General features: G+C 42.8%; 1 protein-coding gene across 1 annotated transcript; it reads right to left on the reverse strand.

The window, feature by feature from the left end:
• Window positions 1-235: 235 nt before the first annotated feature.
• LOC119724403 (polyadenylate-binding protein 4-like) lies at window positions 236-14,938 on the reverse strand. The gene is made up of 12 exons (XM_038195444.1): window positions 14,719-14,938; window positions 12,342-12,555; window positions 11,366-11,559; window positions 10,513-10,628; window positions 9,730-9,964; window positions 8,235-8,351; window positions 7,449-7,565; window positions 6,628-6,834; window positions 5,588-5,885; window positions 3,766-3,917; window positions 2,372-2,599; window positions 236-1,433 (listed from the first exon to the last, which is right to left on the reverse strand). The coding sequence occupies exons 2-12, from the start codon at window positions 12,535-12,537 to the stop codon at window positions 1,353-1,355; spliced, it is 1,941 nt and encodes a 646-aa protein (XP_038051372.1). The 5' UTR covers window positions 12,538-12,555; window positions 14,719-14,938; the 3' UTR covers window positions 236-1,352.
• Between the last annotated feature and the right edge of the window lie 10 nt (window positions 14,939-14,948).

Genomic DNA, 14,948 nt, shown 5'->3' on the forward strand with positions numbered 1-14,948 from the left:
CAAAACACTGCATTCGAATTGACCAATCAACCATTTAGTCCCGATTTCGGAATGAAATGACGTCAAGATTTAGTAAAGTCGACTCTGATTGGCTGGCGCGCAGCTTGCATATAGCTGCATGTCTAGACATATCAGACGTTATACAGGAGATTGGCTCCGTGGATAACAGGTGATACTCAGACTAACCAATGGCATCAAGAATACAAAATCAAAACACGATCCAAAAACCAAGAAATTGAACTCAAAACTTATTTTTTTATTGACAAGCTTTTTTCGGAAATTAAAACTACACCATAATCAGAAACAAAACACAAACAACAGCGGGAATAATTAAAACTAAACATTTTTTAAGTTGGGACTCAATTTTGGTAAGCTATGCTGTAGCATCGACGTAGCTGTTATGGATCAAATTGTGGGGTTTTTAAACTGAAAAACACGGAACAGAACAAACTAAAATGAGAAATTAAATAGAAGGTTTTTTGAGTAGAAGTTGATGCTTGTTAAAAACACGTCTGTGATATGCATGAATCTTGGAGCACAACGCTTGAAACGCCAGTTTGTTATTTTGAAGCAATTTTGCCAAAGTGTTTTGGCCGAAACAATGGTGCCCCAAGTTGGCGAGTCCAGATTTTGTAATGTGTAAATGATGTTTTTTTTTTGGCCACTGGATTGAAAAGCGAGGTATCTACATGCATGTAGCATTTGACCTAAGCAGAAATACGTACCCAGAACCGATACACATTAAACATAAAAAGAATTGAAAACAAGGACATTTTATCTAATTTTAAAATTGTACAATAAACGAATAAGCCTAACTAAGCTAAATGATCAACGCTAAACATGAAAACAAAAGACATGGGAAGTTTTGAATTCTGAAGTTTGCAGATTTTTTTTTTTAAAAGTTTTTGTCATTTTTTATCTTTTCCTTTTTTTTATTTGTATTTTTCCTTTTATGATAAACGCCATTTACAATGGCATACTTTAGCTTCAATTGGTTTCAGTTCGTACCTATTTTTTTTGGTCTTTTACTTTCTGCGTAGAACGCTTGATGACAAACTCCCAACCATTATCCCATCCGCTTAATTTTCATTTTGCTGTTTTTATGTATTTTTTTTTCTCAGATTTTTAAAAAAGTTTTGTTCCTCCTTTCGCTGCTTTAATATAAAGTGTTCACAACATGACCTATTATTTTTTGTCCTTAACTGTCTTTCTCTCATATTTTCCCATTCATTTTACAATTTTTTTGTGTATTTTTTTGTGTTTTTATATTGGAGTTTTCTTGGCTGCTTTTATTAGTGCTACAGACGACGGGAAACTGCCCGATGTCTGGTACCTGGACTTCCTGCCCGTCTTTACTGCTGTTGAGCAATGGTTTGCTTGGCGGGTCCTTCCTTAGCCTGGTGGGCCTTCAGAACGTTCACAGCTTCATCCACCTGGAAATACAAAATATCAAACCTATCAAAGTGCCCATTTAAGGATTCTGGTCTATTTAAGGATTCTCGCCCATTTAAGGATTCTTACCCACTTAAGGATTCTCACCCATTTAAGGATTCTCGTCCATTTAAGGGTTCTCGCCCACTTGAGGATTCTCGTCAGTTTAAGGATTCTCACCCGTTTAAGGACTCTCGCCCATTTAAGGATTCTTTGCCATTTAAGGATTTTCGCCCATTTAAGGACTCGCGCCCATTTAAGGATTCTCGTTCAATTAAGGATTGAGGATTCTCGCCCTTTTAAGGATTCCCTAAATGTTTAGGCATTCTCCTGTGCGTACAGGTTCGAGCGAGAACTCATAACATCTTCACATGAGCGTCGGGTGCCATCGGCAATTCGGATGATTCACAATGCAGTGCGTCACCAAGAGTTTGCCATGGAGAGTCCATTTTTATTCAAGTTTACGGTCGACAAAATACGGCCCATTTGAATGAGTGTCAGCAGACAACTTGAGCTTATATGTTATAAACTGGGGCATAGCGTTCTGCTGCCTTACAAAAAAACACCATATTGATGAAAAGAAAAGGGCAAACAAATACTCGAATCATATGCTTAAAAAACTACCGACTGGAAAAACGAACAATTTCAAATGTCCCGCGCTGCGAATTTGTCGACCATCTCCCACAACGCACTGGGAAAATTAACTCTCTATGGCAAACTCTTGGTGGCGCACTGCATTGTGAATCGCCCAAATGTCCCCCAGTGGTCTCCACGAACTCTCCCTTTGTGAACTGTTGAGGGGGTACTTTTGCATGTGGCCCATAAACTGAAGCGTATACTCAGTCTGCCCGGTTCGCAAGGAACGCATGATGTTAACAAGAGGAGAACTGGAATATTTGGTTCCTCTGGATGTGTCTAAAATATGGCAAATAGTTCTCACCTTGGCTTTGAGGAGTTCGTAGGACTCCAGCATATGCAGCAACTCCGAGTTGTCTATCTCCAGCAGCATACCGGTGATCTTACCGGCCAGCTCGCCGTGGCTGCGTTGGATCAAGGGGAAGAGACGCTCTCCCAACATCTGCTTCTGTTGCTGCGGGGTGGCGGAGGCCAACATGCTGGGGGTCAGAGGCTCCTGGCCGGACACCTCGATGGCCTGTTGGGGCACGGCCTGAGAGTGACCAAACAAAAAGACTAACGAATTATTTTTGTTCACTGTTGTTTTATTTCTGGTAATGAAACCACGGATTCCTCAAAAGCGCCCAGGGATCTTAGCTCACAAATTTTCAGAAAACCTGCAAAAGGAAAATACTGAAGAAACGTTCAGTTGAAGAGGTGGGAGAAAACACAGACAACTTTTTTTTTTTTTTTTACTTTTCTTCACAATCACAGCATGGGTGGCATGGGTGGTACAGTGCATAAAGTGCTTGCCTCTCACCGCTGTAGCGCGGGTTTGATTCTCAGCTCGGGTCATAAGTGGGTAGAGTTGTTCATAAAATGGAATTTTGCGTCGGGTGATGTAAATCAAATTAGGTATTGCCCTTCACCGATGTATAAACACTGTATACTCGGTGTGTTACCTCCCGAGTGAAAGTGAGTAGAGTTGTTCGTTGATTCTCTCCTGTGCCATGAGGCTTTATCCTCCGGCTTACCTCTCTCAACCAAAATCAACACTTTCGATCTGTATGTGCTCTGTGGTTAAAGGTACAGTCCATCATTTGTAATTTGTGCATTTTGTTGGTCTGAAGCAACAAACGCGCTCAAAATCTAAAGAAGGGTGCTGCACAACTAACCGAATGAAGTTTCTGCTCGGCTTCAGCTGTATATTCCGAGAAAAACAGCATTCTAGGATCGTGATTTCAAATAAAAAGTTGCTGAATCATGTTTTCAATTGGGCCTGAATTCAGCGTCTGAGACACGTTCTCACTGAGCCGATTGCAGCTACGCGATGTCGTTTACCGATCCGACGAATTATAGCAAATGGGCACGCGTGTGCGTCACGAGCGCTTTGCCGAATAAAAAAAAAAGAAACGGAAATTTCCAACGGTGCGTCTTTAGACGCACCATTGGAAAGGCCTTCTTTCGCCGATTTCTTCAAAATGACAGCTTGTCAGAAAGAATAATTTCACAGGGAGTTTAGTCCCCAATAATTCGGCAGTTACTTTTTGGATAGCTGGAAATGATGGACTGTAGCTTTAAGATACGAGTTTAATGGCAGCTGCCTAAGGTGCCGTTACATGCCTTCGGCTCAACCACGTTGTAGCTGTGTCCTTAACAATTCAGCTTCTGCTGCTAGTAAGGACATTAGCTCCCCCCACGTTTAATTATCTTGCTTACCTGTTGAGCGGCATTAGGCATGGCTGGGACCAGCTGAGGGTTGCGAGCACCTGCAGCTGCTGGGACGTACTTCATGGCTCTCGGCTGGACACCAGCTGGGACGGGCATGTTAGCGCCGATACGCATCGCTTGAGGGTTCTGGGCTGCGATATCTACAAGATCCAACCAAACACAGGTTCAACTTTTGTAACAGGGCTGTCAAATTTTTCTAAGGCCGAATAAAAAAAAACCCATGTTTCTCGTCTGGGTTTTCGAAAAAAAGGAGGAAGCGGGGCTTTTTATTTTTTTCAAGATGGCCGCCATTCAAAAATTTCCTGCAATTGTTGGTGTTTCCACTGTTCAAAGACACTTTTAAAATGAAAGATAAGTTGGACAAGAGAACTGAACATATTTACAGTGTCATTTAGACTTGTATCGGTCTACACTTTATTTTCCGATGAATTTGTGGACTTATTCGGTGTTTTTTTACTGCATTTTTCAAAAATAAAAAATAATAAAAAAATCCAGGCGGCCTCCAAAAAGGAAGTGGGCGGGGACGAGAAACATGTTTTTTTTTTACTTCGCCTAATAATTAAGTTTTTGATTCTTCGAAACTTTATTTGACCGAATATTTGAATATTTGAAACTTGTCAATCAAGTTTACCCATGCCAGCTGCAACTAAGCTGTACGCAAAGCGTGTCACATCAAATTTGCAAGCAGTAATTGATGTTATGGCCAATGGAAGGTTTTGCAGTAAGTATTTTTAACTGTCAAGGGCTTTAGCCTGCTAAAAAGATGAGAACTATGAACCTCCGCTGCCTACAAAAGTTACTTCTGACATTAAAACACCGCAACTTTACAACTAAAGTAAGATTACAGATGTGAACTTGCGTGTTTTATGTCATTCAAATATTTTAACCCTAACCTCACCTAAAGCTACCAAATACTACTGAGTAGTATCCTGTAGTATGCATTTCTTGCCATACAAGTGTGCACAACACATGTAGTATTCTGTGGTATGTGGTCCTTGATCCCCAAAGAGCCCTTAGGAGGTTAGGGTTAAAGCAACAAAGGTAAAAAGTTGTTGCATACTGTTGCATTTAGCAGGCAACTCAAGTCCTTGTGCTTTGTTGCATTTAGCATGGTAGCTGCTCATAGTGCCAAGGCAATACAACAGAATCCAATGTTGCATTTGGTTGCATTTAGCAGGGTAACTGATTAGTGCCAAGGCTGGTATGCACTGGCTTCACTGCACAATGCAAGGGATTCCACTGTTGCAGTTGGTTGCATTTAACAGGGTAACTGCTTGGTGCCAAGGCTGGTATGCACTGGCTTCACTGCACAATGCAACGGATTCCACTGTTGCAGTTGGTTGCATTTAGCAGGGTAACTGCTTGGTGCCAAGGCTGGTATGCACTGGCTTCACTGCACAATGCAACGGATTCCACTGTTGCAGTTGGTTGTATTTAGCAGGGTAACTGATTAGTGCCAAGGCTGGTATGCACTGGCTTCACTGCACAATGCAACGGATTCCACTGTTGCAGTTGGTTGCATTTAGCAGGGTAACTGATTAGTGCCAAGGCTGGTATTCTCTGAGTTCACTGCACAATGCAACAGATTCCACTGTTGCAGATTGTTGCATTTAGCAGGGTTCTCATTTGAGTTGAGTTGGATATTGTTGCATTTAGCAGGGTACCTAAAGAATACCCGATGGGGGTTAAGGTTAATGTAAACCCTTAGACTGCCAGAGAATAGAACATATAATGGTACATAAAGTTTAGGGCCAATTTTGATTATCAAAACTAGCAGTATTACAGCATCTTTCAATATCTATCAACTTACTGGCAGTGACGCGTTGTTGAGCAGACGGAGCCGGCTGCAGTGGCACTCGAGGATGAACAGGACGCGTGGGCGTGGCCCCGGCGGCGGCAGCACGCGGGTTCCCGGCAAACTGGTGCCTACCCCCAGCAGGCATGGTCTGGAACGACGGGGCACCGGGACGGGCTTGAGGCGCCGGCCAGCGCGGGTTGCGGACGTGGGCGACCTGGCCGGCGGTGTACATGCTCCGCTGGGTCGGCGGGATGGTCGGGGTGTAGTAATTGCCGTAGTTGGGGAACACCTGACCCACTTGCTGGGGAGGCTGTTGGAATCAACCAGAAATGACACGGTCAAATATAACCGATGAACTTGATGGTCTCCACCTGAACCTTATCAGACTTACACACACAAGGCAATTTTCAGGATAACTCTGAGACAACCTCATGTACTGTTCCTAATAATGAAATTTGTAATGCTTATGTAGCGCTTTCCATCGTATCAACAATCTCAAAGCGCTTTACATTTATTCCCCCTTTCATCAGGCCACGAGACCACGCGGCAGTCGATATCAGCGCTCAATCGGTCCTCAACCCTCACAGGTACCCATTCATACTCCTGGGTGGAGCGAGGCAATTGTAGTCAAGTGTCTTGCCCAAAGGCACACACACCATGTTTCTGGCAGGGTTTGTACCCACGCACCACCGTACATGAGTCAAACACAATTACCACCAGACGATGGCATTCTACTAACGTCTAACCTCAAAGCATTAGGTAGGTAAAATTTACTCAACAGTTGGCAGAAATTGGATATGAGAGAACAGCCCATGTCACCTGTGAACAATGTCTTGCCAAAAGAAACATCCAAACATTTTGTCACACGACTGTGCCAAAATTAAAGTGTCAATATTTTAACCCTAACCCCTTGAGCACTTTTACTAGAAAAAATCCTGAATCCGCCAAAATATACCGGAGTACCGAAGTGAATACATCACGCGCATAATTATGTTTGTAAAAGATCATTATTATTATTATAATTATTATGGGTTAATGATTTAAATACTGACCACACGAATGCCGCTGGAGACACGTTGCATCATCTGGTTGGACAGCTGTGCCTTGCGTTCCTCCTTGCGTTGCGCCAGGGCGACGTACAGCGGCTTGGCCACGATGATGCGGCCGTTCATCTCCGTCACGGCCTTGGTGGCCTCCTCGGGAGACGAGAAACAAACGAAGCCAAAACCTTTGCTGGTGTTTGTCTCATCCATCATGACCTAACAAAACAAAGACAATTGAGGAACGTGACGCCAAAAAATACCAGGACGAACTCAGCCCGTTTGTAATAAACGTCTGTACTGATGACGTCACGCTTTGTTTTCATGTCGTCATGTCCGTGCAACAAGGCTGTATCTCCTAAAATTGGCCGTATGTGAAATGCGAGTTTCAGAATATCAAAAGGTCGTATCTCAACTCAAAATAACCCGGATGTACACACAAAGTCAATGGATGTCAAGATACGACCTTGTTGCACGGTGCTGCTTAACAGTTAGCAGAAAAGTTGTGCTTAGCATAGCAGACAAATTTGCTAACCTTAAGCACTATTTCACGGCATGGACGTGCTAACGGTCGGGTGTGCATGGAGATTTCTATTGTTACGTCACTAAGTTAAGCAAATTTTTCCTCCGAAAGTAAGCGTGCCTTTTGCTGTAATTATGCTTACGGTCTCCATGAAATAGACGAAGGCTCGGTTAGCAGAAAATCGCGTGCTTAGCAGCGCCGTGAAATTGGGCACAGGAAAGCTTTGAGTTGATCTTTTATTTAGTGATATCAGGTTCTTCAGGTAAACACCAAAGATTCACTGAACGTTAACATGACCAGCTGCTCTTACCTTGGCGCTAGTGATGGAGCCAAACTTGGTGAACTCCTTGCGAAGTCTCTCGTCGTCAAACTCGTCGTCCAGGTTCTTGATGTACAGGTTGACGCCTTGGTAACGGCTGCTACGCTCCTATGTCACAAACAGTCGTAAGAGTGAGCATCAGTGTTGTAGTTAGGGTACTTGTGACGATCACAAGTCCAGTCACAAGTACTTCACAAATTAATTCACGTGTCTATGACTTGTGATGGTCTTGCGATCGGTTACAAGTATCACAACTACAACATTAACCCTCCTGCTACCTGAACAGTCACAGACAGTCAAAACATCAATCCTCTTCCCCCGCTGTGCCTTTTACACAGGCTAGTCACCAACACTCAGATCATATTTCAAGCAAGCACTGTGACCAGTCATATTCAGTCAACAGATAAAAACAGGCAAGTGGTAAGCACAGCTGGCTTATCAATCACCTACAGTCAAAGCATAGCTGTATCAAGGTACGTAAACAGTCACAGCCAGTCAATCCTGCTTTATGTAGGCTGGGAGCTCTTAACAGCTGAAAACAGTCACTTGATTGATTTTGACTGCAAGGACAACATGGCACAAAATGTATGTTTACATAGGAAGGTCATGAGTATCAAACGATAAATGGGTAACAATCAAGCAATTCGCTTACTCTTGTTGTATCAGTGACAAAATTCTATCAATGCCCCGAAGTGTAGGATCTGATTGTGGAAACTGTTCTCATTTCGATGGAGCTGGTCACACTCGATACAGCCTTACTGTACACATGAAACCAACCTGCTTGAACGCTTCAAAACGAGCCTTGAGCTCTTGCTGTCGTTCGCTCTTTTTCTGGGCACGTCCAGCAAACAAGGTCCTTCCGTTGACGACCTGGCCGTTGATTTCCTCCACAAACTGGAAAAAAAGATGATCAACAATGGAGCTTATTAGAAACATACTCTGATTAAAATGGATCCTTAACCCTATCCCCTTGGGCCTTTTTACTAGAAAGTATCCTAAATCCGCCAAAATCCATCAATTTTGCCGTGCAAAAAAATGCTGGTGGCCAGTGAGTCCATCAGAATCCACCAGTTAGCCGGGAAGAAAATCTGTTGAGATCCTGAATCCATTAAAGTCCCCCAACTGCTCAATATGGAGGTATCCTGAATCCATTAAAATCCTGCAGTACCGCTAGGCTTCATGTCCTGAATCCATCAAAGTCCCCCTACTTTTTCAATATGGAGGTATCCTGAGTCCGCCGAAACAGGGGTGTGGATTTTGATGGATTCAGGAACATTAGGGTTAATACCAGGAACGTGAGATCCAGAGACTACCTAACAGATCTCCCCATTTCGTTTCCTTGCAGACTGCGGTGAACATTTGACGATAGGCCTCATGCCCAAGCCATGCAAGGATCAGGACCCAACCTAACCACCTCTCCACGATACCTTTTAATAACAAGTGGTGAGGATGTACAGGGCGAGTAAAAAAAAGTGAAACCCAAATGTTGGACTTCTGTTTTAGTGAAGTTCTGCATGTAGCACTTTCACAATCTAGGATATGAAAGCTCAAGTCATAAGCTTTCTTTTAGAACAAGAATCATTCAAATCGCTCATGTACTTTTGGAGTTGCGGAATTTTAAACACAACCACCGTTTTAAAGTTCTGCCCACGGATCACAAAAAAAGGTGTGCATTCTTTCAGGAAAACGAAACAATTCACACACATCCCTATTGTGATTTGTTTTCGTTTTGCTGAAAGATCTGTTTATCTGTGGACAGAACTATAAAATGGTGGTTGTGTTTAAAATTCCGTAACTTCGAAAGTACACGAGTGATTTGAATGATTCTTGTACTAAAAGAAAGCTTATGAATTGGGCTTTCTTATCCCAGATTTTGAAAGTGCTACATGCAGAACTTCACTAAAACAATGGTCCCGACATTTGGGTTTCGGTGTTTTTTTTTACTCACCCTGTAGTTTTGGTAACAAGTGGTGAGGATGTAGATGTTGGAGGATTTCGAGGATTGAGGATGGTTCCTAGCAAAACAGGCCTAGGGGGTTGGGGTAACATGACTGATGTTCATTTTCTGCAAATTATGGATAGCTATCATAAAAATAGCCTTGCTTGCTACAAAATCTGATGCAGACGAAATTGGTCTCATGTGTTCATATGCAGAGGGCGCCCTAAAGAATTCGTTTTCGCACGGCCCTGGATCACATGATCTCGATCAGGATCTGGAATGAAACAAACAGGCCTTATTGATAAGATTGCGTCCGGTTGGTCGACCGCTCACCTTTCCTGCTGCACCGTGATCTTCATAGCTGACGAATCCGAAGCCCTTGCTGCGTCCTGTCGGATCAGCCATCACTTTCACTGACGTCACCGGGCCGAACTTTTCACACATGGTTTTAATCTTGTCCTCGTCCAGTTCGTCGCCAAAGTTCTTGAGGTACACGTTGGTGAATTTCTTGCGCTGGTCACCGAGGTGGGCCATACGCTCTTTCTTGGACTTGAATCGTCCTACGTACCTGTCAAATATAGAAAACAAGAACAAAATTGACTTTTGTATTAACCATTGGCACTTGTATGACAATGTACCACACTGTTCATGTATTCACTCCTTGATGTTACCCTGCTAAATGCAACAGAAACCAACAAAAGTAACAAGTTGTTGCATACTGTTGCATTTAGCAGGCAACTCGAGTCCCCATGCTTGTTGCATCTTGTTGCATTTAGCAGGGTAACTGCTAATCGCGCCAAGGCAATACAATACAGCAGGATCCACTGTTGCATTTGGTTGCATTTAGCAGGGTCACTGCTTGGTGCCAAGGCTGGTATGCACTGGGTTCACTGCACAATGCAACAGAATCCACTGTTGCAATTTTGTCCATCATACTCCATCAATATTCAGTCGAACCTTGCCTGCAGGACCAAGTCCCCCAAAATCCACCAAAATGGGGGGGGGGGGGGGGGGGGGGATGGGTTTTGATGGAGTTCAGGAGGCTAGGGTTAATGTCCGACAACAGGGTTTGAACATTTAGGGTTAAAAAAAGGTCAGTCTGCTTTGTCAACTTACACTTTCCTGCCGTTCAGCAACATGCCAGAGACTTTGCCGATGGCTTTCAGTGCGGAGTCTTCAGTCTCAAAATGCACGAAGCCGTAGCCTTTGGAGCCGTCCTCGCCCAAGGCAACCTAAAACAAGCAAATCACACCAACACTTATGAACCACTCCGGGACGGGATTATTTTTGCAAAAAGTTTCGATTTTCAAAAAAAAAAAGGCAAATATAGCACCCAGCTTCTGATATATTGAAAATTAGGTTCAATGGGACACAAATGTGCATTTTCAGGGACTGTATTAACCCTAACCCTCCTCAATCCTCCAAAATCCTCATTGTGGTTTCGGAGGATTTTGGAGGATTGAGGCTGAATGGTATTTTTTTTAAATAAGGATTTTGGAGGATTGAGGCTGAATGGTATTTTTTCTGAAAAGCATTTGAGGATTAAGGCTGAATGGTATTGGTTCAGAAAAGGATTTTGGAGGATTGAGGCTGAATGGTATTTTGAGGCAGGACTGTCTGACGATTTTGAAGGATTGAGGGGCTGGGTACCCTTCATTTGAACATTTTTGGATCAGAAGGATTTTGAAGGATTGAGGATGAATGCATTTTGAGGCAGGACTGTCTGAAAATTTTCTGAAAATTTTGAAAAATTAAAAAAATTTGGAGGATTGAGGATGGTTCCCAGCAAAAAGGTCTAGGGGGTTAGGGTTAAAGGAAATTAGATTGCATGGGCCCTTCTCTCTGGTACACTGTATGGCATCACAATGGACCCTTCCAAATTTGGGCATAAGCCCCGCCCATCTTTGGTTTGGTTTGTGTACATTTCTCACAGTGCTTGTGCGTTTTTGCGAGTATGAAACTGGCCTACCTTGCAAGACAGGATATTTCCGAAGGCAGAGAAGGTGTCGTACATGGCCTTGTTGTCAATGGATTTGTCCAAGTTCTTGATGAAGACGTTGCCGACGCCGGAGCGGCGCAGGGACGGGTCGCGCTGGGACCACATGATACGGATTGGTTTGCCCTTCAATGTGTCGTAGTTCATCGTGTCAAGAGCGCGCTCAGCTGTAAATAAAAAAAAGGATGCAACAAGCGTGCTCAATTGTCGTAATCTTTGGTTCAGAGAGACAGCGAATGAAATTTCAGATGGTCATGTCTAAAGTTGTAATAATAGCAAGCCCCATCTTTAACTCTAACCGTCCCAAATTCTTCATAATAATCTTTGCAAAATGGGGGACTTTGCAGGATTGAGGCTACATGGCAAAAACGTGTGGCTGATTTTGAAGGATACACTGTGTTTACATCTTAGGCCAGACCATGTGTTGTTTATGCTCAGCCGTGCGTAAATTTAGGCCTAGATTACGCTTGAAATCCTTCGCACTGCTCCAGGATGTCACTGGCTCTGCCTCAACATATTGACAGTGATTGCTGGAGGATTTTGCAGGATTGAGGCAGCGGTCACCCCTCCAAGGACCACATTCAAGAAATAACAGATATTTTTGGAGGATTGAGGCTGCAGCAATTTTTACACGGAGGCAGTTGGAGGATATTGCAGGATTGAGGTTACATCGTAGCAAAAATGCCTTGGAAGTTTGGGTTAACCGTAACTCCCTAGCCTTTTTTACTAGGAACCATACCAATCCTGGCAAATTTCAACACCATATGGGAAACTGCACACATATTTCTGACTTTTTTTCCTGGAGGTGTGCCAACCCAATGTAAAAGACAGTTTAGGTCAGTTAAAAGTCAGTTTAGGGGTACTGTACCCATCCCGACAGATTCCAACAAAACATGCCGTTGGGGTTTGATGGGTTGAGTTCTGCTAGGGTTAATTAACTTCACTGTACCGTCGGCAGGCTGTTGGAAGTTGACATAGGCGTATCCCAAGGATCGACGAGTGATCATGTCACGACACACACGGATGGACAAGATGGGTCCGGCCGAGGAGAACTTCTCAAACAGCATGGACTCGGTCACGTCGGGATGCAGGTCACCGACGTACAGGGAACCCATGGGATAGTTGGCACCAGTAGCAGTATTCATTTTTATTCAAGGTATTGGCTGAAAGGAAAGAATTATTGATCAGTAAAAAGGATGTTCAGGGAAAAAAAGTGTAGATCATAAAGGGAATATACATCATTTGCTTTTGCTGTAATTTTCAGAAATGGATGGATTTTGGGGGTTGGTAATATATAGCAAATATTGTTACACTGACTTTTTTTAGGTTTTGGGTTCGCAGATGCTACAAAAACCAAGAAAAACAATCAATTTCCTGTAGTCTGGTTCCCTTACTCCATTCAAGAGGAAATGGAGCAGTTTATAGACATTGGGGAATTGTAAGGTCAGGGAACCAGTCTAGCTGGCTTGTACCCGTTCATAAGTGTGTAATCGATTGCAAACAAATGCGATAGTCAATTGGGGCCAGTATTTGAAAAAAAAGCCAGTTTTTTCCAACGCTGGTCGGCCGACCAACGTTGGAAATTGATACAAAAATACCCAATTTCTCTGAAAATGACAGTATACCAGGTGCCATGAGTTTACAGGATGCTTTAGACTGTCATTCACTAACAGTCCAGCAAGGTATTTCAAAATAATTTGGTAGTTTCATTTCTTGATGTTTGCAAATGTTGTATTTGCCCTTTAATACTTGAAGAGCAATGCCCAGTTTTAATCAAGTACTGAAATAGGCCTACGTTGATGTTTTCACTCAGTTCCGTCAATGTCAGTTTATAATATCATGTATATTTTCAATGCAAATCACAAGTAGTCCTAGATTCCACAAAATTGCATATTTGCCATTGAGTAGAATCACTTTAGTTACAATATTGATAAAAGACAATCATTTCCAGTTAAGGCACTTGCGATCAACATGGTTTTAGTCCTTTTTTGGTCATGTTTCTTTCCAAATTCCAGTTAGTTTTCTTCCAGTTTTTTTCCCAGTTTTCTCTCCAAATGATTTCTTATTCTTAATTCGAGTCAGTGGTCATGAACAATTCAAATGTGTACCCAAAACGGACAGATTTTGGGAAAATGTTGAGATGGAAGGCAGGATTCATTGCCAATTTTATTCGGTATAAAATTAGATTATACAGTAGTCAGTGTGACAGTTCTGGATAATCGATAGCCCCATAAATGTGGCCAATTTACTGGACTATCTTCATAAATAACGGAGGTAGGCCTAGTCCAGTAAATTGGTCACATGGGGTTAGATTATCACGGAAGCGTAACACCCGATGACTGTTTCATGCACTAGTATAAGGTTTACCACTCGCATCACAGCTTTGGTACTGGAACCGCAACCAATAGTGCATGAAACAGTCATCGGGTGTTACGCTTCCGCGTGACGTCATGCGCCAACGGCCAGCGCAGCCGGCAAAACGAGTAGTTGACAGCGATCGCTCTCTGTGCCTGTTAATCGACCGCCATTCATTGTACACAATTTTTTTTGTGCACAAACCAATAGCGGTCCTGGCCAATCCAGCAAGGTTGTCAAGTTAGCGGTTATTCCTCCTGTTTTCACTGCAATTGTAGGCTGAATCTTCATCGTGGATCGTTTTTTACTTCAAGGACCTGTGTAATGGTTATTCCAGGCAAGTTTGGGGTGAGTTGCAGTTGCAATTAGTGTGTAACGGGGACAAAATTGAACATTTTCCAAATTTTTTTTGCAAATACTACAAGTTTTGAGAAAAATGCGCTCCAGCCCTAGATGACAACCCAATGATAAAACTCAGGGCTGGGTAACTCCAGCTAGTACACGTGTAGGCCTACCCACAATATTAATAATAATAGGTTTAAGAATTACAAGATGAAAATGTAATTTGAATACAACACGTCATAACCTACACTACACCCAACACTGGACACGCTGGAAGTGGCACACTGGCAGTGCAGTGTCACTCAATGCCAATGACTGCCAATAATGTGACTGCCACTCTGAAAATGCTCTCACTGCAGAAAAAGGAGGGATATTAAAAATCACTCCACACGAAACTCTTTATTTCACGCTAAATCACATTTTGAAAAGAAGAATCCCCATTAATCGTGCTCAAATGAGACAAAACAGAAGCTACATTGACCATGGAAGAAGGAAACTAAACGTTAGCTTAGGCCGATTGCGACATGTTCACAAAAGTTCCTGGAATTAAATACAATCGCTACCGGCATGACCGGCTAGGCGTGTCAATCATTGAATGATCATGTCGAAACTTTCCAGATGTGACTTACGTTTCGCCGTAGATTCTGGGGAGTATGTAAATCTCGTAGTTTCCTCGTCTGTAGCAATAAGCAGTCAGTTGAACGTATTTTTTTTTAAGTTTTATTTTTCACTTTTTGAATTTTTTTTTGTATTTTTGTGTTCCAAAGGAACGTTTTTTTAAAGGTTGTGTGAACGAGTTCTGCACACACAACGCTCCGCGTAAAAATGGTAGAGGAAAAGAACACGGCATTGCTTCCTT

This window comes from Patiria miniata, unplaced genomic scaffold (genome assembly GCF_015706575.1).
Source record: "Patiria miniata isolate m_02_andy unplaced genomic scaffold, ASM1570657v1 HiC_scaffold_18, whole genome shotgun sequence".
Lineage (NCBI taxonomy): Eukaryota > Metazoa > Echinodermata > Asteroidea > Valvatida > Asterinidae > Patiria > Patiria miniata.